The 24,046-nt window shown below is 32.2% G+C and overlaps 2 protein-coding genes across 2 annotated transcripts; one reads left to right on the forward strand and one right to left on the reverse strand.

Moving 5' to 3' along the window:
- Nucleotides 1–11,075: 11,075 nt before the first annotated feature.
- On the forward strand, nucleotides 11,076–14,976 carry LOC129883000 (heat shock 70 kDa protein 8). The gene is made up of 2 exons (XM_055957533.1): nucleotides 11,076–11,372; nucleotides 12,956–14,976. Exon 2 carries the CDS (start codon nucleotides 12,976–12,978, stop codon nucleotides 14,698–14,700), a length of 1,725 nt encoding a protein of 574 aa, XP_055813508.1. The 5' UTR covers nucleotides 11,076–11,372; nucleotides 12,956–12,975; the 3' UTR covers nucleotides 14,701–14,976.
- A 2,404-nt stretch (nucleotides 14,977–17,380) lies between these two features.
- Nucleotides 17,381–18,705, reverse strand: LOC129881811 (uncharacterized). Its single transcript, XM_055955917.1, has one exon. It carries the CDS (start codon nucleotides 18,390–18,392, stop codon nucleotides 17,484–17,486), a length of 909 nt encoding a protein of 302 aa, XP_055811892.1. The 5' UTR covers nucleotides 18,393–18,705; the 3' UTR covers nucleotides 17,381–17,483.
- Between the last annotated feature and the right edge of the window lie 5,341 nt (nucleotides 18,706–24,046).

Genomic DNA, 24,046 nt, shown 5'->3' on the forward strand with positions numbered 1-24,046 from the left:
CGGTAGAACTTATTGAAAGTTCTTCATTCACTTGAGTCTCGGATTCACTTATTTCTTCAGGAATATCAAGATTACTCAAACCTTGACCTTCTTCAGGAAGTCCATGTGTAGTATCATCTTTATTATTTCTTACGCTTCTTTTTCTAGGATTTTTATCCTTTGAACCCAACGGTCTACCACGCTTCTGGCGTGTTTGGGATTCAGAAGCTATGATACTTGTAGATGGTCCTTTTGGGACATCAATCCGGATAGGTACATTCACTGCAGGGATATGTGACTTAGTTATCCGTTTCAAATCAGTAAATGCATCTGGCATTTGATTTGCTATTTTCTGCAAGTGGATGATTTTCTGGACCTCCTGTTCACATGTGCGGGTGCGTGGATCAAAATGTGATAGTGATGAAACTTTCCATGCAATTTCTTTTTCTTTTTCGGGTTCTTTTTTCTCTCCCCCTAATTGCGGGAAAATTGTTTCATCAAACCGACAATCTGCAAAACGAGCAGTGAATAAATCTCCAGTCAACGGTTCAAGGTATCGAATTATGGAGGGTGAGTCAAACCCAACATATATGCCCAACCTTCGTTGAGGGCCCATTTTTGTACGTTGTGGTGGTGCTACAGGCACGTATACTGCACAACCAAAAATTCTTAAATGGGCTATATTTGGTTCATGACCAAATACTAATTGTGACGGAGAGTATTTATTATAATGTGTCGGTCTTAGACGTACAAGTGCTGCTGCATGTAAGATAGCATGACCCCAAACAGTAATAGGCAATTTTGTTTTCATTAGTAAAGGTCTTGCTATTAATTGTAGGCGCTTAATAAATGACTCTGCAAGGCCATTTTGAGTATGAACATGAGCAACAGGATGTTCAATTTTTATCCCAATTGATAAGCAATAATCATTAAAAGCTTGGTATGTAAATTCTCCAGCATTATCAAGGCGAATGGCCTTAATTGGATAATCTGAGAATTGCGCCCTTAATCTTATTATTTGTGCTAACAACTTTGCAAATGCCAGGTTGCGAGATGATAATAAGCACACATGAGACCATCTAGATGATGCATCTATTAGGACCATAAAATATCTAAACAATCCACTAGGTGGATGAATAGGTCCACATATATCTCCATGTATACGCTCTAAAAAGCCAGGAGATTCGACGCCAACCTTCAGGGTCGATGGTCTGGCAATTAATTTGCCTTGATAACAAGCAACACATGAAAATTCATCATTTGTAAGAATCTTCTGGTTCTTTAAAGGATGTCCAGTTGAATTTTTAAGAATCCGTCTCATCATTATTGATCCAGGATGACCTATTCGATCATGCCATAGCACAAATATATTTGGATCAGTAAACTTCTGGTTTACGATCATATTTGCTTCAATTGCACTAATTTTTGCATAATATAGGCCAGATGACAGAGTTGGTAATTTTTCCAAAATATATTTCTGGCCTGAGACACTCTTAGTTATACCAAGATATTCAATATTCATTTCATTTAATGTCTCAACATGATATCCATTTCTGCGGATATCTTTAAAACTTAACAAGTTTCTTGGGGATTTAGAAGAAAATAGTGCATCTTCTATAATAATTTTTGTCCCTTTAGGCAGAATTATAGTAGCTCTTCCGGAGCCTTCAATCATTTTGGAATTGCCAGATATCGTAGTAACATTAGCTTTTCTTCTAAGTAAATTGAAAAAATATTTCTCGTCTTTAAATATAGCATGGGTTGTTCCACTATCAATTACACAAATATCCTCGTGATTTATCATTGATCCGAACAAGATTTGAGGCATTTCCATATTTTCTTGAAAATTAGCCGGAGCCTCGTGCTGATAACGTGTTGTAAATTAAATTGGCAACAGAACAAATAAAATATAAAGAGGAGAACAAAGATATAAGAGAAATAAGCAGAAGAGAAAAACAGCAAATGTATTTGTATTTCAATTCACACGTTCACTTCACCTATATGCCTTCAATATATAGGCAAACAAATAGGCTAAAAGGAGAGAAAATCAGTGGGTTGCCCACTTATCAGTGGGCCCCACTTATATATATAAAAACTATACCTAACATCCACTAATTTTTCTAACATATATTACATTTATTAGTACAAGTGGTGAATAAGTGCTTCATATTGTTGTTTGCATTGAGAGCTAATGATCGATTGCTCTGCTTCTTTCTAACGATCACTTAAAATGATTATTTTAACTTCCGTTAATCTACAACAATAAGCTCCTCCTTTATCCTGATTTAAGATCGACTATACAAAGATCATATAGCATAATAGAATTAAGATTCATATAATTAACCCGATCAGCAATTGATTGGTCACATAATCAAGATCATATGTACCGTTTAATATTAATAAAACTAGAGATTATGCACCAAATTAAATACATAAAACTACCTTTTATTGAGTAGTAAATTCTTTAAAAGTCGCTTGCATTAATTTCCACATATAAACAAATACTATTGCTGCAAAATTCAACTATGACTAAGGCTGACTTTCTTTAACTCAGAGGAGTTTTGAATTAATAATTTATATATATTAAATAAAAAATTTAAAGATTATTTTTGTCGGCTGCAGAAGAATAAGCTCCGCTCCGAACGGAATAAACAAATTCTATTGCCACAAGCATTGAATTATCACAAGAGTTGACTTTCTTTAACAATAATGATAGTAAATTTTTTATTTATAAAACTGATGGCATTGTCCACATGATACAAATTTGTCCACTTGACCTTAGTAGACTTGAAGGGGAGCCTTGGCGTAGTCTTTCTTTAGGGTTGAAGATTCGAGAGTGGTTCAATTTTCTAAGGTAAGAAGTGAATAGAATATTGAAGGAAACTTTAAGTTTACTGTTTACAAATAAATACTTAATATACTTAGGGGCAGGTGGGTTAACGATTTACCTAATAAGATAATTGAGTAATTCACTCTCACACCTATAATTCATTGACTATAAAAATTTTAATACATTCATTAACAATTAATCCAATAAGTCAATTTTACGGTTAGATTATCGATTATGGTTTGATTTTTGACTACCCTACCGCTTATACCCCATAGAAAAACCTTCAAGACCAAAAGCCAAAAGTTCGTTCCATAAGCTAAAACATGTTAAACTTGAAATTGAAATTTTAGCCATAGACAAATAGGGTCAAAAATTTAAGACTTTCCAATTTCAAAGATATTCTTGTAAATTACCCATATATATTTACACTGATTTTCCTACCATTTTTACTAATTCTCCCTATAGTTTAAAATAATTACATATTGTCTCACTAATTAATAATTTCATACCAAATTTCAAGTCAGATACACCTAGATTATATGCATTTTTGCTACCAGATACACTGAAATATGGAGAGACGCGAGCGGGAGAAGGAGAGAGGTGAGTTGGATAGGAGGGAGGCGAGTAGGATAGTCTAAGTATACCAGATACATGTGAATCATATTAGATACATGTATCTAGGATACCAGATATATTCTAAAATACAAATACATAGGGAGAGAGCCTGGCAAGAGAGAGAGAGAAAGATGCAAAAAAGAGAGGAGGAAGACTAGCGACATAGAAAAAAGACGAGTGAGAGAGTCAGATACATGCGAATCCACTTGAATACGGTATACCTAGAACAAATAACACCTAAGTTTAACCTCATGTATCTGAGATGCATATATTTGGATGCATCAGATTCATGTATTCGAAGTCCAAACTCTGATAAAATTCATAATATTGAAAACTCACGTGAAGCAAAGTAATTTACTCCTAAATTAGTGGGATTTATGTTGTTTACACTATATCTATATATATATATAAAAAATAGAAAAAAATAAAAAAATCTTGCATAATTAACAAGGGCTAGAAATTTTTGTAAATCTTTTATATTATCCAATTTATCTGGCATATCTAATACCTTTTTTGCTTGTGCGGTTGGAGTTTTATCTTTCCATATCCTAAAGTTACTCCTAAGAAGTTTATATGTGTTTTACATAGCTATATCTTTTTTTTGCTAATTATTATTCCATATTTACTAAATAGTCTAAAAACTGTTTGTAAATGTCCTAAATGTTCTTGAATTTTTTGACTTAATACTAAAATATTATCTACGTAAACTAATACAAAGTTTTTATAGTCTCCGAATATATCATCCATTTTTCTTTGAAATATAGGAGGCACTGTTTTTAAACCAAAAGGCATAGCTAACCATTCAAAATGTCCTTCAAGACAAGTGAATGATGTTCATTGTGCATTTTGACTTGCCAATATCCTGATTTGCAATCGAATTTACTAAATAGCTTTTTACCTTGTATCTTATTAGTTAATTCATTTTTGTCAGGTAACTTGTATACATCTGTTCTAGTATTATCATTTAATTTTTTATAATTTATTATCATACAAGTTTTTTCTCTTACTTGTTCATTATGATTTCTTACCATGAATGTTGCAGATATGTGTTTAGAGATGAATCTTCTTATTACGGTTAATTTTAATAATTCTTTAATTTTCTACTGAACTCTTCTGTATCTTCATTATTTGCTTCTATGTCTTCTATTTTTATTGTAAATTCAGGGTTAATAATATTTAATTTATACATTATTTTGTTAGCACCCCAATGTACTAACGGTTTCTCTCCAATTATTTCCATCTCATCTAGTATTGCTACTATATGGTCTAAGTCTTTTGGACTTTTTATCATACCTATTCTATTTATTCTTGTTTGAAAATTATAAAATTCTGTTTCAAAGTTTATTAATGTATAATTTTTTTCTATGTCTTCTAGGTATGTTAAATCTTCTTCTAAATCTCTTAGGCTTAGGCTTTCTTTCTCTTCATACAGGTTTTTTGAAGAACATTTACTGTTGTCGCCGCAGTTGTCACACATGGTTGCGAACTTTTGGCTGATGTTGGAGTCTCTATGTTATTTACCTGATATCTTCCTTTCGATTAAAATTGTATAGTTTGTACTGGAGTATGAGTTGTTTTCTTAAATAACATTATCTCATCTCTGAAAAATAAGCAACTTCCATTATTTTGTAGAGGAAATTGTAATCCTATCACTAAATCTTTTTATATCTAAGTTTATTGCTAGTATTTTATACATATTGTATGTCGGTTTGTAAAACTCATTACATGTATTTATGAAACTTACTTGTGCTTTTTCTATGTAATGATCATAAATATTATAGTTCCATCCATTTGTATTGCCGAAATCGGTTTGTATAAAACTCTTAATAAATTTTATGGTACTATTCTCTTGTTTATAATGTAGCTTGTGCATCCTGTATCTATTGAGTCCAAAGTTTCTATTTCTATATCCTTTATTTTGATTCTAGCTAGTACTTTTATTGTTCCAAACATTTTATCTTCATTACATGTCTAGCTTGTGTTATTTTCTTCTATATTCATAAGTTCTGTTTCTAATTATTCTAAATGTATGGTTCCTTGTGTAGATATATTGTTTATTTCCACCTTGTCTTTTCCCTTTTCTAATAAGGTTAATCTTTGTTCTAATTCATTTAACCTTGTTTCTAATGTTAGTAATCTTAGACTAGTAGTTTGATTTTCTACTTGTGTATTTTCTTTTTTTTATTTACTTTAATTTTTAGTTTATCTTCTATACAAGTAATACAAGCCTATATATAACATATTTGACATTTACCTCTATTCGTTTTGCTAGGGTACCATTTATATATACTACATTGGTTACTATCTATCCATTTTTATCTTTTAAAGTCATGATTGCATTCCTGGATAATATTCATCATAGTACTAACTTGTAAATTATCTAGGTTTAACTCATTTATTTCTAATCCTATTTCATTTATTAAATCATCATTTTCAGAATCAGATGAATCTGATTGAGTTATGTCTTCTACTTCTATACTCATAATAGAATATATACTTTCAGTATCCGACATATATTCATTTACATTTAATAAAGTTTTTTGAAAATCTTCTATCAATTGAGAATTTCTAGTTCTACTGTTATTTCTTTTTGAACATATGTTTGCTAAGTGTTTTATACTTCCACAAGTATAGTATTCTAATTTATTCTTATAATCTCTATTATTTCTATATTTTCTAGCATGTCTATCTTTATTTAAATATGGTTTTTTAGTTGAGGATTTACGTAAGTAGTATTTTTTATGATTATATGGTCTCTGGTTATAAGTAGATCGCTTTTTATATCTTTTTGTTTTACGTTGTTCTTTATCATAGCGTTGTGTTGTATATATTATGGTTTTACAGAAATTTATTTTATTTTGTTTTAATTATTTTTGTATTTGTATATTTATATATTTTTCTTGTAATACTTCTATTACATGTTGTATTTTTTGTCCAATAGATCATAGAGTTGTGGGATTCTGAACTACCCATTCCCTTTTATACCATCGATCTTCAATTTCTCTTCCTAAAGCTCCTGGTAATTTATTAAATAATTTCTTTTCTAATTCTTCATCAAAAGTATTTCCACTAATGGTACAATAGTAGAAATAGTCTTTTAAAAAATTCTTTATATGTACCCAATTTGAAATACTTAGTTGTTCTAACTTTATTAAAGTGTTTCTTTGTAATGCTACTAAACCACTATTTGGGTCTTCTCCTGTAAGTAAACTATGTAATTTGTTTGTAAAATTATAAGGATTTGGTCCAAAGCTTATTAACACCTGAAATTCTTGGGGAAAGTTTTGTTTAAATGCTTCCCATACTGCCTTCGCAGATTCACCTAGGAAGGTTTCTAAGTATTTATACATTGTTTCTATATCTGTTTCACTATAAGTTTTCATATAGTCTGCTACTACTATTCCTTTCCATAGATCAATGACTGTATTCCACATTTGTGGATCATGGGCTGCTATATTTAATATTTTTTCTTTATTTCCTTCCTCTTGTAATCTAATGGGTTTTTCTATAGGCATTCTTCTGCCTGCTGGTTTTATATGTTCTTTTATTTTTGTGTCTGGATTCGATCTATATACTTTTCTTCGCGGTACATTTTCTGTGCTATAATCAACTATCTGCGCAGAAGCCATTTTTTGAAAAGGACTAGCACTAGTAGAGCTAGTTGCTTTCATTAACTCTTTATAACTTGTTTTAGATACTAGGTCTTCGTTTTCCTCATTATCAGAAGTTGTATATGAAGATTCTGAATATTCTATTCTGTACGCTAAATTGTCATTTCTATCTTTACATATTTTAAAATGTTTTATGGTTTCTGTTATATTCATATTGCCTTGCTTACATCCTTTACATTTAAAGCCTATATAATTATTTTTGTCATATAATCTTTTTGCCTCTTTTATGCCGTTGTCTACTTCATACCCTTCTTGTATTATTTCTATATTCATTAATTCTTGTGATTTTAGGAAATCAAAGTTTTGTTCTAATCTGTCTAGTACCTTTTTCTGTTTATTCTGAGTCGCTTCTAATGCTTCTAAGAAGAGTCTTATTATAATTTTATCCTGTTGTTGAACTTTATCACTGAAATTTATTATTAAGTCTATTAAAGTATTATATTGTTTGTCTTCGGATGCAATATATGTTCTATTTTTGCAAAGTGGCACTTTATGATATTATTTTCATGTAATGATCAATATTTCTTTTCAGGGTGAATTCTTATATCTAAATATTCAAGGTGTTTTAGAGGATCTATTTTGTGATACTATCCTAAAGGACTTGTAACCTTACAGATCTTTTGTAATAATTTATTCTATTAGTACTGGATTTGATATCTAATTAGATGTTATTAATTTTTTTAATTAAGTTAGTTTGATGTCTTGTAAGAGATTCTGTAAATGAGGTTGTAAATATATCTTTACTCAATTGTTCTTCTCTATAGTTCAAATATTCTTTCAATCGTTTTAAAGATTGTCTAAGCTCAAATCTATATTGTATTTCGTTGTAAAGCCAATTATATCTTAATCTTATTCTATTTATGTATTCAAGAGGCATAAATGATATTAGCCTAGCGGAATTGTCTGAAGTATGTTTTAGTAATGTCTGATTCTAATATTACAATAGCTTATGTCTCGTTCAATATTATCTAATTCTCATCGTAAATATATTTTTTGTTGTGTAGATGCGTTTTCTTCTAGAGATAATAGAAGTTGTCTTAGATTATTCTCTATTTTCGTTAATTCTGATTTGTGATATAATTCTTGTTGAAGCCACTGATGTACTCTTCTAACTTTTTGAAATTAAGGTTGATTTTGCATTAATTTATCCTAGCTAGAAAGTTTTTTGTCTAATACGTTCTTGTATAAACTTTATTTGTCTATCACAGTGTTTTATGTCACTTTGACAACTATGTAATTCCACTTTAAAGCACTTATCAGTTTTGAGTTTACAACTCTTTCTTTTCTAAAGTGATTATACTTTTTATCTAATTTATCTATGGTTTTGACTATTTTTGAATATTCTTCTAATTTATTTTGTAATTTTATAGCAGTCTATTTTGATTTATACTTTTGGTATAAAGACCAATATCTAGATCTTATATCGTGATAGGCCGGATGTCTTTTCATGAATTTTTTCTTGTGTTAAGGTTTTTCAAAAATTTCTCGCACTGATACCAAGTATGAATGATTTAGATTGCAAAAACAGAGATGTTATAAATATGTTGTAAATTCTACTCAGTACTCACTCTATTGTTTAGTCTTACCATGTTTGTCCGTGATTATTTATCCTAATTTTTCTCGTTTTTACTCATTTTTCTCTCTCTTAACTTATGTTCTTAACAACTTCTTCTTTAACCATAACCTAGATATGAGTCTGGCAAAAAACATGTCCTTTGTCAACTAGGCGGACTTTCAAGGCTAGGAGTCCGAAGAATTTACAGGTTAATCCATCGTTGTTATTAAAACACACACGTATTATTATACAAGCTTGATTACACACCAATGGTAGTTGATTTTTGGGTAGGAGTGGTTAACATTTAATAGGAAAGGGAAAGTTGAAGGTTGAAGGATATAGGTTGGTTTTTTCTCTCTGAGTTCTCTTGCACACACAACTATCTCTTCTATGCATAAGAGAAAATAACTATTGGTCTTAAACAAGTGACGTGGCTCAAATACTAATAGCCGATAAACTAAGATAAAATTCTTTAATAATGCAGGTCGGGTGCGCAATGAGCCCCATCGTCACATGCATTATTAACACCTTTTTTTGACTGAAAGACGCGTGCTTAAACAATTTTTTTCTTTTGGAGGGTAGTGATAAAGTAAGTACACTTACAGGATAAATATGGGCACACCCACATGGTACACCATTATTTACATAATATTTGATAGTAATGCTGCCATGTATTTAATCTTATCTTCTTATCTTGTTCTCTAGTTTTTCATCACTCATTATTTCGACTGCTTTAGGTATCCAAATTATGTAATGAAATGGAATAAAAACTCATTCTTGAATCATCGTCTTCATACGGATTTTGAGCGTCTTGATAATATGTATGGTCTCGATAGGGCTCATCGTCTCCTGAACTTGGAGTTCTGTTTGGACAATTAACTTCGTCTGTATTTGGTACCAATTTGTCTGTGCTTGGATTTGGACTGTTTTTACTAACAACATGCTTATCTTGTCCTTGGTTCTGGAAAAATTATTCTAGAGTCTGTTTTATTATGGACTCTATTTTTTCATTTTTTTTCTTTTTTGAAACTATACTTTTCCTAGAAATATATTTTTGGAATAAAGATTTGGGTAATCTTCTTCGTGATAAAGAACACCCTTCATCTTTATTTTTTGACAAAGTGACAGTCATTAACAGATTTGATAAGTCTTTACCTGCTACCGTTTTAACATTTAGTGAGGAATGTACACCCTTCTCATCCATTTTGTCCTGAGATGGAAAACTCGATTCTGGAGTCTGGGTACTAGCATCAGTCTGAGATGCAAACTTGCTCTTGAGTGTCTTTACTTGTTCTATCAGCTTGGCGTTCTCTTGAAGGAGGGCTTCATTTCTAGCATTAAGTCTTTTGAAAGCCTCGATCATAGATGAACAGTGATCACAAAAGATGATTTTGTCTGTATCTTCTTGAATATTGTATTGGGGAATTTGATTTGGACTTTGTTTGAGGGTTGGAGAGATATAATAATTTGGCCCAAGGATTCCTTTGGCTTAATCTAAAGCTTCATTAAAATTATTAAATATCTAAAAAACATTGGCATAGTGCATTTGTAGCAACAATAAAAGATTTTGTGTATTGTGATCATATGCTATCCATAAATTGTCTACTAAGCATTTCTGAAATTTATCCAAGGTATAGTCTGATAGTATTCTAAATGACAAGTTACATTGAGGATAAGAAATTAGATTGTACTTACCAAAATAAATGTGTATCATCATTTCTACTGAACTTTGCGGTCTAAAATTTATATTGCCTAATAAAGTCTGAGCGTATGAGCCTGGAGCTGGGGCTATACCCTTGTATTTATCTGCTGGCAGTTGGCCAATTGGTCTCATGCTGAAACAAATGTTATATTAATTAGTTTTAATTTATAATAAACTTAATTGATCTGCTAGATCATTATCTTTTCCTTTTACATATTCAAAAACAATATTATTCTATATAGATATGATATCCATAAAATTAAGCCAACGTATTTTACTGTTAGTTTTATCATTTATTTTTTGATGGAACTTAACTATAGTTTCGCAGTCTGTTCTTACTAATACTTCATTTTTATTTAAAATATATATTTTAAAACTATTTAGTCAGTATATAATTGCTAATACCTCTGCATTTATAATACTCATATTTTCTTTTTCCTTGTATTGTCAATTTTGATATGCACAATTTTTTTATTTATTTTTATGGCTATATTTATTAGGTCTAACTTTTAAAATAGCTCCTCATTCTAACCTATTTTTATCTGTTTGGACAATTAAATAATCAGATTCTAATGGTATCTTTAAATTTGATATATTCTTAACCTTTTTTTTAATTTGTTGTACTAATTTAATGTCTTTTATATTAAAATATTTTTACCTATAAGGGTCCTGCTATCTATATATCTATCTATATATATATTTTGTTGTCTACGAACCCATAAACTTCAGCTTTGGGCCACACTCTTTCCTTCCCTGTCCAGCAAACCCACATGCCATTTAACCAACGGGTTGTCACGATCTGACCCGACCGGAAATACTACCGCCTTCACGACCCTTCTGTGTCTCTCCGGAAGGTCTAGAACATGTTGGCACTTTGGGCATTTCATTCGGTCGGTTCTTCTTGTAGAACTTTCTGGCTCTCTCTCTCTCATTCACGCAGCAACTTCTCTATAATCTTCTCTCTTTTTTTCTCCACTTCACTCTTCATCTTCTCAACACCAACATTCTTGCTCACTCTAAGTAAGTCTCCTCTCTCTCTCTCTCTCTCTCTCTCTCTCTCTGCGCTTAACAGTGAACTCTTCTAGTTTGTGTTGTAAAACTCTGATTTCATTCATTCTGCATTTTCTTGATCTTTCTTTGATTTTAATAAACACCCTTTTGTTTAAAACTTAATACAACTCAAGAAAGATTTTTTTTTTATTATGGATATGTTGATTTCTTTGTTTGTTTGCTTAATTGATCAATGTTGGTTCGTCTAATGCAAAGTTTCAGTGTTTTTTTTTCATGTGGGGTTGATGATTATATTATTTTTACTAGCTTATTTCATCTCCTTAATCTACTTATAATCACAGCTTCGAGTTTGGAGGGCACTGGTAAGGTACTTATCAAATCAAGAATGTTTCTTGAGTTTCTGTATTTGATTAATTTCCTATCCCTTATTTACTGACCAGTTCTCCTTAAAAGAGAATTGAAATTAAATGGTGGTCGGAATACAGAGTGCAGGAAAAATAAAAAGATGGTGTATCCGTGGATAGGAAGTACTAAAGTTGGAATTTTGTCCTAAGCTGTTGTCTTTGCTTTTTATACAATGAAAATGTGTTAAAAATAGAAGTAATTTAGCGTTCTGGTTATGGATATGAAGTTTTCCGGTTCTTGAATGTATATCAGTCAATTAAGTTGAGCATACTTTTCGAAATTTGTAAGTATACTATCTAGGAAATGCCTTTATGTTAGACTGAAACTCTAGCTCAAAAGTTTTTAATTACCATGAAATTCCACATTTTGTTCGTTCGTGTCATAGCTTTACAATTTGGATGTTGTTTATCGGTAGACGAATTGTTGATATTGATCCCTAAAAAAAATGTTAGGTTCAGCTAGGCCGTGAACAGTTAATTTACTGATATTGATCCCAAAAAACGACAGTAGGTATAGCCAGGCCGTGAACAACCAACCATCATACCTAAAAAAGTTGGTTAGGTTTGATCTATGGCCTCCTAAAATGATCTACTAAATTCATTGAGTTGTTCAAGCATGAGAAACTTTGAGCAATTGAGGCAATTGTCTTAATATCAAGAGACAACTCTCAGTTATTAAGAAGCAGGACACTATTGTGCTATTATATTTAATGCTTCACAATGCTTTTCGGTTTGTCTTAGTTTTAGTCTAGAGTGAGTATGGTCATTAAGCTTCAGGTGATGGTGAGGAGAAGCCTGAACAGATCATAATTCAGATTAAAAATTTAATAAACAAGGAAAGAATCAACTCGTGAGATATAAGAGATCTGTAGACCCATGAGAGATTAATTTATCTTTTCTTGAGCTGGGGGTCTATCGGAAATAACATCTCTACCTACACAAGGTAGGGTAAGGCTGGTAAGGCTGCATACACACTACCCTCCCTAGACCCCACTTGTGGACCCCATTTGTTGGACTACACTAGTATTATGTTATTGTTCTTTTCATATCTGTTTGTCTGTGAGGGACAGATAATTTCATTGATCTCTGACGAGCATGATACATAATATGTGATTATGCTCTTATAAGGAATGTGATATATCTTTTCAATCAATTGAATCAGTAAATATGTATATATTTTTAATGCAGGAGTTCTTTAATCTGTACTCATGGCTGAACAAGCATACACTGTGGTATCCGATAGTGAAACAACCGGGGAAGAAAAATCTTTATCTGCTTTCCCTGAGATAGCAATTGGGATTGACATTGGTACATCTCAATGCAGTGTAGCTGTTTGGAATGGATCTCAGGTGGAGCTCCTCAGAAACACGAGAAATCGGAAATTGATGAGATCATATGTCACCTTCAAAGATGAGGTCCCTGCTGGTGGTGTTAGTGATGAACTGGCTCACGAATATGACATGTTGTCTGGAGCTGCAATCTTCAACATGAAACGTCTGATTGGTAGAGTCGATACAGATCCGGTGGTTCATGCCAGCAAGAGCCTACCCTTTTTGGTTCAGACTTTAGATATCGGTGTTAGGCCATTTATTGCTGCCCTTGTGAACAATATGTGGAGGTCCACTACTCCTGAAGAAGTTCTTGCCATCTTCCTGGTTGAACTAAGAGCTATGGCTGAAGTTAAACTGAAACGTCCTGTGAGGAATGTGGTTTTGACAGTTCCGGTATCATTTAGCAGATTCCAGTTGACCCGAATTGAACGAGCCTGTGCCATGGCAGGGCTTCATGTTCTAAGATTGATGCCTGAACCAACTGCAGTTGCTCTGTTATATGCTCAGCAGCAACAGCAGTCTGCACATGAAAATATGGGTAGCGGGAGTGAAAAGATAGCACTTATATTCAATATGGGTGCGGGATATTGTGACGTAGCTATAACAGCTACAGCAGGTGGTGTTTCACAGATCAAGGCCTTGGCTGGCTGCACGGTTGGAGGTGAGGACCTACTTCAAAATCTGATGCATCACCTCTTACCAAACATGGATGATCTATTCTCAAGCCATGGAATTGAAGAAATAAAGAGAATGGGATTGCTTCGAGTTGCCACTCAGGATGCCATCCACAAACTCTCATCCGATATGAGTGTCCTGATTGATGTCGACTTGGGAAATGGAACAAAATTGTCTAGGGTTCTCGCGAGGGCAGAGTTTGAAGAGGTGAACAAAGAAGTCTTCGAGAAATGCGAGGCTCTGATAAAACGTTGCTTGCAAGCTGCTAAACTAGAAGCGGAAGATGTCCATGATGTCATAATTGTTGGTGGCTGTTCCTACATTCCAAAAGTTCGGAACATTGTAACGAGTATATGCAAAAGAGAAGGGCTTTATTCAGGAATGAACCCGCTGGAGGCAGCTGTACGTGGTGCTGCACTGGAAGGAGCAGTAGCTTCAGGAATTAGTGATCCATTTGGGAATTTAGACCTGTTAACCATCCAAGCAACTCCTTTAAGCATCGGCATTCAAGCTGATGGAATCAACTTTGTACCAGTTATTCATCAAAACACCACAACACCAGTAAGGAAAGAACAGATTTTCACTACTGTCCATGACAACCAAGCTGAAGCATTGATCCTTGTTTACGAAGGCGACGAGAAAGCTGTGGAAGAGAACCATCTCCTAGGTTATTTTAAGATCAGAGGAATACCTCCAGCACCAAAAGGTGTTCCAGAGATTAATGTGTGCATGGACATTGATGCTTCCAATGTCCTGAGAGTCTTTGCTGGCGTAATGGTGCGCGGGACTCAGCATCCTCCTATGCCTTTCATGGAAGTTAGAATGCCTACAGTTGATGATGGACATGGCTGGTCTGCTCAAGCTCTGCATAAAACATATGGCTCTACTTTAGATTTGGTAACAGTGCAGAAGAAAACACAGCATTGAGATTGCTGAATAGATAATAAAGCAATGAGTGTTAAATAGTGAGAAATATGGCAACTGTTTTCTTGTAAATATGTGTCTGAGTTTTATATCTGCTGGGGAATAATCTTGTTGGTGAGTGAGTGTTGAGAATAATAGTTACAGTAACTGTTGTAACTTTGTCTCAGATAATTTAGAATTTCATCTTTTCAATGTAAAATATCTTTTTTTTTCGAAATCATCAGTCAGTTGGCTTTTAGATAATCTAATCGTGTGATTAAGTATTTTCACGTGAGTGTACTAACAGCTTGTTTGGAGGGTTGTTACTTGTATCGTATTATGTTTTATGTTTTTAGTTTGTAATGTCGATAGTTTAAGTACAAAAAGTCGTTCGCGCAACAGGTGCATTTTCTCTTATCTATTGGGAGTTTAATTCAGCGTCACATTGGAGATCCAGTTAACGAAAAGAGTAAGTTTATGGCTAATTAACTCCAATAAGTTTGAAACTTGAACTTATTTGATTAAAAAATTGATTTAGATGGAAAGCATGAGCACCATCTCCTCAATCAAATGCTATAAACTACCTTCTTCTCTTTTCAAGTGCAAATGCAGAAATCTTTCATGTAAAGTTGGTTGTCTAGAACCACAGCACTTCGAATGAGACAAGACAAACAAGTGCAACTTTTAATAAGTGGAGGTGCAAAGACTTGATAAAAGTTCAGGAAAAGTCATCCTCCAGGTATTATTGGATGAGAGTGCTGACCAGTGTTATGCAAAAAGCACAAAAAATCAATCTCTAAGGTTCATTGCAATATTAAGTGCAAATAAACGTGAACTTTAATAAAAAAAAGAGGAACAAAAAATAAAATATATAGATTTAGTTCAACGCTAAGTATGAATGATAAATACATGAACAAAGAAATTTGAAAAAAAATATGATAGAAGTGAAATATCAATTATTCAGTGTTATATCTTCAGAAGAGGCTCATTGATAGAAAAGTATGTCTTAGAAACTTGATGACGATACTAAACTGCACATTAAGCGTTGTGAAGCACTCAACATGTTGTTGTGAGCTTCGTTTTAGGGCTTAAATGCACCTTTAACACTGGTGCTAACCTTAAAAGCCAGTAAAATAAAGGGAAAATGAAAAAAAATCAAATGCAGCTGCTCAAATGTTCCAAACTGAATTTACTGGTGAGGCCATGAGAAATCCTTAAAAGGCCTAAACAAGCAAAACCAGTTAGAGAGACTCAAATTGTATGAATATGCATATCAGAGAAGTTAATGAGACAGCATATAAAATTACACATACTTGATGGCTGTATGTTTGAAGTAGAAATGATCAAAGATTCATCACTCGATCTTCACCGTTAAGTTTCTCACATTGGGCAATAACCAAATGGCTGGTGACAATTGATCTTTACCCGAAGATCACGAAAGAACTGAAATTTAACAAAACTAAGAAATGAATGGTGAAATATGTTTCGCCAAGACAAGATTGCATAGCAATTGCCTTCAAGAAATGTATGCAACTATTCAAGCATGTACTTCAGTGGAAATCACCAGCTTTCATTTACACAACAATCAAATTTATGTTTACAGACAGAGAGCATTCCATTTCAGCGGTACCTCAAAGGAGTATACCTTCAAATCTCTGCAGCGGTACCTCAAAGGAGTATACCTTCAAATCTCTGAACTTAGCTGACAAAAGTAAATATCATTTCTTGCATCTGTAGATCTAATCGCCGACCAACTGGTACTCAACGTGTTAAAGTATGCAACGTCCCTAGTTTTCATGTTCTAAATCTCAAAGCAAGTTACAATAAGAAGTTTAAAATCAGCAACAAAGTAGTTTGTCATAAGAGTTCTCAGCTTCCATGGGAATGATTCAATGTATATCACAAACCTTTCAAGTTTGGAGCTCCATAGGACTTGCTTACCGGTGTTTATCCAGTTTTCTGGAGTCATTTCACATCTTACAAGCAAAGTATGAAGATTTACTGATACATTTCACATTTTACCATGCAAAGTTTGAACCTCTTTACTAACAACTTTAGCATGTTACTGAAATTCGTTGCATATACAATAACCTTCTATAGAAAAGTTCAATCGCGCTTTATTTTCTTTCCATTTTTACTTAGAAGCTGCTTAACAATTTAAATGACCCTATGTTCTTTAAAAATGATTTACTAAGCTAAACAGAAGTCCAAAGACAACAACTTTAAAATGTGCAATCAATATATGCGCAGATACACAGAATTTTCTAAAAAAAGAAAGAGAAAAACACACACACACACCAAGAAATAGTATTCTAGAGCATGCAAGTCAGCAATCCCTTCTCTACCTCAACAATAAACTTGAACATAGTCAAGGTTCGATAACAACTACACATTCTTTTGGTTAGGTTACTCACTACAACAACAACATACCCAGTGAGTTTAGGTTGCTCACTAATTTTGGCAACTACAAAGTTATGATGTTAGACACTACCATCATGATGAGATTGATTGACTAAAACTACTGATTAGTCTCTAATGATGTAGCTTTCTTTGCATATACTTAAAGGAAAGTTCCACTTTATGGACACAATTATTATTCATAATAGTAGATAACAACCAGTAATCAAAAGAAATTGACTCTTTGGAGGAATAAAGCGAAACGCAAGATTCAAGTAATAATCATAGCACATGAAGAGATGAAAAAGTAACAAGAAAAAAGTATATTCATTAGAAATAACTCAAATCAAGTTCACAAACAAGATCTTAAAAAATCAATCTTTTTTGGGAAATACTGGAAGAACACTCAACTACTCATTCTTCCAAACATACAAAACCAAAGAAAAACCCAAACCAGGTGATTTTGAATTGCTCAAACTACTCTCAGTATAAGGCCAAGGCATCACAGAGAGATCAGATAAGGTTTGTGTAGTCCACAACTTCTCAGCTGATAAACAGGTTTGGAACATGAACACTGCATTCCCAAAATTGCTACTGAACAACCAATTATGAACATCCCAAAACACTTCAACAGGGAGTCCATCAATTAAAACAGTGTAATTACCGCGAAACTTCCAGCGCAAATGCTTCACTTGCATTACAGTTTTGGAATCGATACGTACCAAAAGGCAAGGATCATCAACCACATTAGAGTCACACTCAATTGTAATGTCATGAATTGGACCAGTATAACAAAATTGAGCCTTAGTACTAAATACCCTCTTTCCAAATATGTGTTCCCTCTTGGAAATAAACATTGCATTTGAAAGAGAGGGAGTTGCATTACTCTTCTTAAATGCCTCCTTCCTCAGATCCCCAACAGCCAAAACCATCTGGCCTTTGCACACTACTCCTAAATAGTAACCTTCAACAGGCTCTGGCCCAGATCCAAATTTTGCCAAAGAAAAGTCCCAATGGATGTCAATTTTACAAGCATTAACTTCTAAAGACCTAGACCCTTTTCTTTTAGAGAAAAGAGAAGGCTTTACATCAACTTTACAAAGACATTGATGAGACATATCATCAATTTCAACACTAAGGCACTGACCCATCAAACTTTTAGTCCAAATAACTGTAATCAGACAAGATTTCCCCAGTAATTTACACTGATAAACACAGGTTACTAAATTCTGTGGGTTTTTAGTCACACCAACATTTGAACAAGAGGCATCAGCAACTTGAACCCCATTTTCACCAAAACAAGATGGGAAATCCCTCATCTTTTTTTCTCAGCAGAATCAAGAAAACACACAAAAGATTGTATCTTTAAACACCCTTTTAGTCAAAAAAAAAAAACACACACATTCCCCCCTTTCACGATTCCACTTTGTGGTACTGAAACAATTGAAATATGTAAGGAAATGGATGAAAAAACAAGAAATCAAAAAGGGTAAGTGAAGCAGCATACCAGTATGAACTTTGTACCTTAAAAAGCTCTGAACTTTGTGTAAATTGTTCAGAGCTTGAAGCAAGGAGGAGGGGAGGAAGAAGAAGAGGGGTTGTTTAAAAGTGGGGTATGCTTTAAGAATTGAAAGGTAAATGGGGTTGCATTGTTTATAAAGTACAAGGTTTACACTGTTTAAAATAAAGACAAGATATACTTTAGATTAGAGCCAAATTTTGCGGTGGTAAAAAAGTGAAAAGATTAGGATTTGTGGGGAACAAAAGTTTGAAAAGAATATAGAGAAGGAAAAAAAACGTCATCAAAATTTTGATATTATAGCAACATAGCTTATAAAGCTTTTTTGGGTAAATGAAACATGCATTGACCTTTATATCTATTTGTGTTCTATGTTAAAAATCTAATTAACCACACAGTTTTTAGGATTAATGATTTATTTTCACTAGTTTTAATAATATAATCATATTTTCATGAGATGCGAATTATATTAAAATAGTCATAATTTATAATTATGTATTTTTTATCGAAATTTGTTCCTGATTTCGAAAAAGAATCTTCAATAAAATTATTTTACAAGAATTTGAGAGACTTAGACAAGAAGGGAGGATTATCTATAAAGTTTTTTTTGAAAAAGAAAGTGTGTTCGATTTCTGTTAAGATGAATTTTTTTTATAATTCTAAAGGGATTCAATTTTTCTGAAAAAATCTCAACCGTTGTCCTTTTTCTTTTATTTATTAATATTACAACATATATATAATACATAATTATAGGCATAAATTTTCTAGACATGGGTTCCGATTGATAGGCATGGGTGACCCGCTTCAATGTCGTTCACCACGAATTGAAAATATCTTTTTTAAAAATAAGCGAATTTTTTATTTATTTTCATGTATTCGATGATAAGTAAAAAATATTATTATAAATTATATATAATTTAGGTAAATACTATGAAAGGTGAGGGTGAAAATAAAGTATATTGAGAGCGGAAAAAACACTGAAATGTCATCAGTGTAACTTGTTTTCCCATACTTATATTACAAAATCATTTTATTCATTTTTAAAAATTTATTTTCCTGAAGAAAATATTTTTTATACTATTTAATCAACTAAGTATGAAAAAATTAGAAACAAAAATATTTCCCATCCTGTAAATTGGGACAGGGGAGTATCAAAAATACCACCTTAGTTAAATTAGACTTTTTTGCAAGATATGGTAATGCTAAATTAAGAATCTTTTCACTATAGGTATTTCTTTAAAATTTATTCCATTTAGATTGAGATAAAGCTAAAAGATGGCCAATATAATCTAATGTTTCTTAAACGAGAAATAAGAATAAATATGGGAAATAATATATAAGATATCATATTGGCACTGCAGTATGAGTATTTTTCAAATAAACTTTACCATTTTGGTGAGATCACATGCTTTTGATACTTTTTGACTGATAAAATGTCGTAATCTGGTCATATAGGTAGGTTAATGTTTATATTTTTTGTCTCAGTTTATGTGATATAATTAAAATTTTGAGATTAAATTTTAAATTTTAATCATAAATTTTGATATATAAGCTCTAAATTTTTTAAATAAAATTATATTAAAATATTATAAATTATAATAATTAACCTTTTAAATATAAATCATAAAAAAAGCATATTAGGTACAGAAAAAGGAAAAAAAAAAATACAGAGCCTATCACGTGCTAAGGAAACTATACATATTGGAATATTATTATTATTTTTAGGATAAGGAGGGGTTGAATTTAGTTTAATTCCAAAATATCATTCTGTTTTAGTGTTAACAAAGTTACAAATTCAAATTGCAATGTTTACTTAAGATGGTCCTTTCTTACTTTTTTTGCTAACTATGTCTGAAATAATTCTCATATTTGACTTTAATCTAAGTGTGTTCAGTATGAACAGAAATATTTGCCATGGATTATGTTTTTTTAAAAAAATATATTTTCTAAAAAGATAAGTTTACATTTTTTTAGGCTATGATAATTGGTTCAACCTTGTTGAATGCTGATTAAATCAAGTCTTTACCCAAATTTGCATAGCTTGAATTCTCAATTTTAACTAATAATTTTAATTGAGATAAATTATCGAAAACTTCTTCATTTTATAAAAATAAGTATAAGAGTTGTGTATATTCTGTCTTCCTTATATTCTATTTGAAAAATTACATTAAATATGTTATTATTGTAATATTAGTCGAGATAAATTGTTTTTCCTAGAATGAAATCCATGGTTTTGTGTCAAATATCAAGGGAGGAATTAAAGATGGATGGAAAATAATGGTCCATCAAAATCTTTAAGAAGCTAAAAAAGGAATGGTAGTTTATTGGAATATTAGGAAAAATTAAATGAGTCCAGCCATAAATTTGGAATATGAAAGTGAAGTCCATGTGCAGAAAAAAAAAACACCATAACTGGAATAAACAGGGGACTTGGTATTTAATGGTGCATATGTTTGTTGGGGATAAAATAATTAATTAATTATACCTGAGGGGTCGTTTGATCGAAAAATAAGTTATTTAGAATTATAATATGAAAATTAATTAGTAATGAAATTATAAAACTAAGATGAAGGATATAATATAGAATATGTATTTGATGTATACTTAATAAATTCAATATTTTAGTTTTAATTTTTTTTAAAAGACTTTGGGCGTAGAACCTTGGAAAAGGACACATTTATCATTGTACATAGTGTTTTATTCCGAAATTATTTTTCCATTCTTAATATAGAATTAAATAATATCATAATTATGGTATAAATTAATTTTGAAATTGCTAATTATAAATTTGAAAATCCAATCAAATACGAAATAAAATAATTTCACATCAAAATTATTCTCTTATTCCACTAATAAAACAATCAAGTTTGGTATGAGGGATGAAATAGATAGAGTTATGTATAACTAGGTCCGCTTAAATCACAGCCAAAACCTAGGTTAAAAAGAAAAGAATTGTACAAATCTTATAAGGAGATCACTCATCTCATTTAATCACTGATGTGAGACTATTTCATTCTTTAACACTCATTTCAAGCCCAAGGCTAGACATATGGTATGTGGACAAATTTATTTTGAGGATCCAACATCAAGTGAGATGGGTCCTCCTCTGATACTATATAAAATTAGATTTTTTATCTAACTCACACCTGAAAAGCTATCTCAAAGAGAGACTGATTGTCCAAACTTTATAACGAGACCATATATCTCACTAACCATTGATGTGAGACTTTTTCATTATTTAACACCCATCTCACGTCCAGGATTGGACATTTGGTATGTGGACAAATTTAATTTGAGAGTCCAACATCAAGTAAGATGGTCCTTCTCTGATACCATATAAAATTAGATTTTGGGTCTAACTCATACCTCAAAAGTTAGGTCAAAGAGAGACGGATTGTCCAAACCTTATATTAGGAGACCACCCATCTTATTAACCATTGACGTGAGACTTTTTCATTCTTTAACACCCATTCACGCCCAGGGCTGAGAATCTAGTACGTGGACAATTTAATTTGGAAGCCCAACATCAACATCAAGTGAATACAATGTAAATTAGGTTTTGAATCTAACTCGCATTCAAAAGCTAGCTCAAAGGGAGAACGATTGTCCAAACCTTATATTAGGAGACTACATATTTTATAAACCATTGATGTGAGACTTTTTCATTCTTTAACAAGTTATTCCATAAAATAAAATATTCCATGGGATAAGTTATCTCACCATATATACACGGGATAACTTATCACATTATTAGAGCACAAATATTAGTGGAAAAAATAATCTCAAAACTAAACATATAATAATTTCTGAATTAAATAATACTCCTAATCGTATGTAAAATAAAATCATCTTATATTTTATCTCAAAATTATTATGGTTCGTACCTCATACTAAACTATCCCGGGGTGAATTGTTCTTCATACTTAAGTGGGAATTGATTTGTATATCGCGAAAAAAAATAACAGAATATATAATTCAAGCAATAAAACTTAATCGTGCACTTTTTGTATAATAAGAGCTTGATAACTAGTTGGAGTAAAAGTTGATTTTGCCAACAAAACATAAAATATATATGTGACCCTTCTTGTTTCTATGAATGTAACCGGCATTTAAACACTATGAATCTTTTGTTTGGCCAAATTTTCAAATTTATTTGGTGGTTTCAGAAAAAAATATTTTTAAATTAGCGGTTTATATCTAGCTTAACTTTCTATAAAATAATTTAGTAATATAAACGTAATTTGTCTTTGGCTATTTTTTTAAGAATTGATTTTAAGTGTCAAAATACATAAGAAAAAAAATGCAACAATAACATATCCAATATAGTATTATAAATGGGTTTGGTGTCACGATCCAACCCAACGGCCGTGCGAACACCTACTCTAACACCTAAGTAGGAGAACCATCAATCCCTTAAATGAAAATAACATGTGGAAGTTTAAGAAAATACCAATAATAGCCCTAAGAGTCAGGAATACACCATAATTAAATTATCAAAACTCTAAGATTTATTATAAGAAACGTTCTAACACCCCAAGATACTAGTTTAAACAGATACAAGAGTTTCTAAAGATAAAGACTATAAATAGAGCAATGACACAACTCCAACCATGAGGAAGGAAGAGTAAAAGTTGTTGGAGAATTATATTCGTCTTCACCTAAGAAACATCACTGACCCTACAATCAGACAATGTCAAGTGGCATAGCAAGAGTAGTATCAGTACAAACAATACGTACTGGTAGGCATCATCGGTCAACCCGATACCCACCTCATAATATAAGAAAATCAACAAGAATAAAACATGCTCTTGAGGAAATACACCGCCAAACCTTTGTGCACAAACTCTTATCATTCTCATTTACCTCCTTACTGTTATTTAAGCCTAATAATTATCCTTTCTAGTTGGTTCACTGTCAACTCTAATACAGATTAGGGCCTAGCCCTTCTATCACATAGAGGAGTTTCTAAACTACGGGCCATTACTAACTCTGTCTAACCAGTTTACTACCTTTAGCTTTCACACCAACACCTTGTCCTAGAATAATTAACATCTCACTTGAAAGAGGGAAACATTTAGGTGGACTAAGGCTCACCTTCTAACCGCACTGGCCTATCATGGTAGGACCTAACCCGCTCTGGCGGCCTTGCCACAATGGGATTCCTTCTGCCAAGGCGGCCTGCCCGGTGACAATTCTCTCTAAATCCCCTTTCTTCACATATACCAATAGGACAACATCAATATTTGACTCTAAGTCACTAATCTTACTAGACCACACATTAATTGCTCTCCACTTGTTTACCCACAACCTCATATTTACGATACGGACGTATCTAGACATCATAACATAATTTGAATAGGTATATACAGAAGCACATTACCAATTTACCATTTCAAAGGAAATATACAGTTCAGAGTGTAAATCTCAAATACAACAATCAACATGGTAACACTT

The sequence above is a fragment of the Solanum dulcamara genome, chromosome 3 (assembly GCF_947179165.1).
Source record: "Solanum dulcamara chromosome 3, daSolDulc1.2, whole genome shotgun sequence".
Taxonomy (NCBI): Eukaryota; Viridiplantae; Streptophyta; class Magnoliopsida; order Solanales; family Solanaceae; genus Solanum; species Solanum dulcamara.

Coding starts and splice junctions, on each gene's coding strand:
- LOC129883000 (XM_055957533.1), top strand. CDS start 12,976: ATGGCTGAACAAGCATACACTGTGGTATCCGATAGTGAAACAACCGGG.
- LOC129881811 (XM_055955917.1), bottom strand. CDS start 18,392: ATGAGGGATTTCCCATCTTGTTTTGGTGAAAATGGGGTTCAAGTTGCT.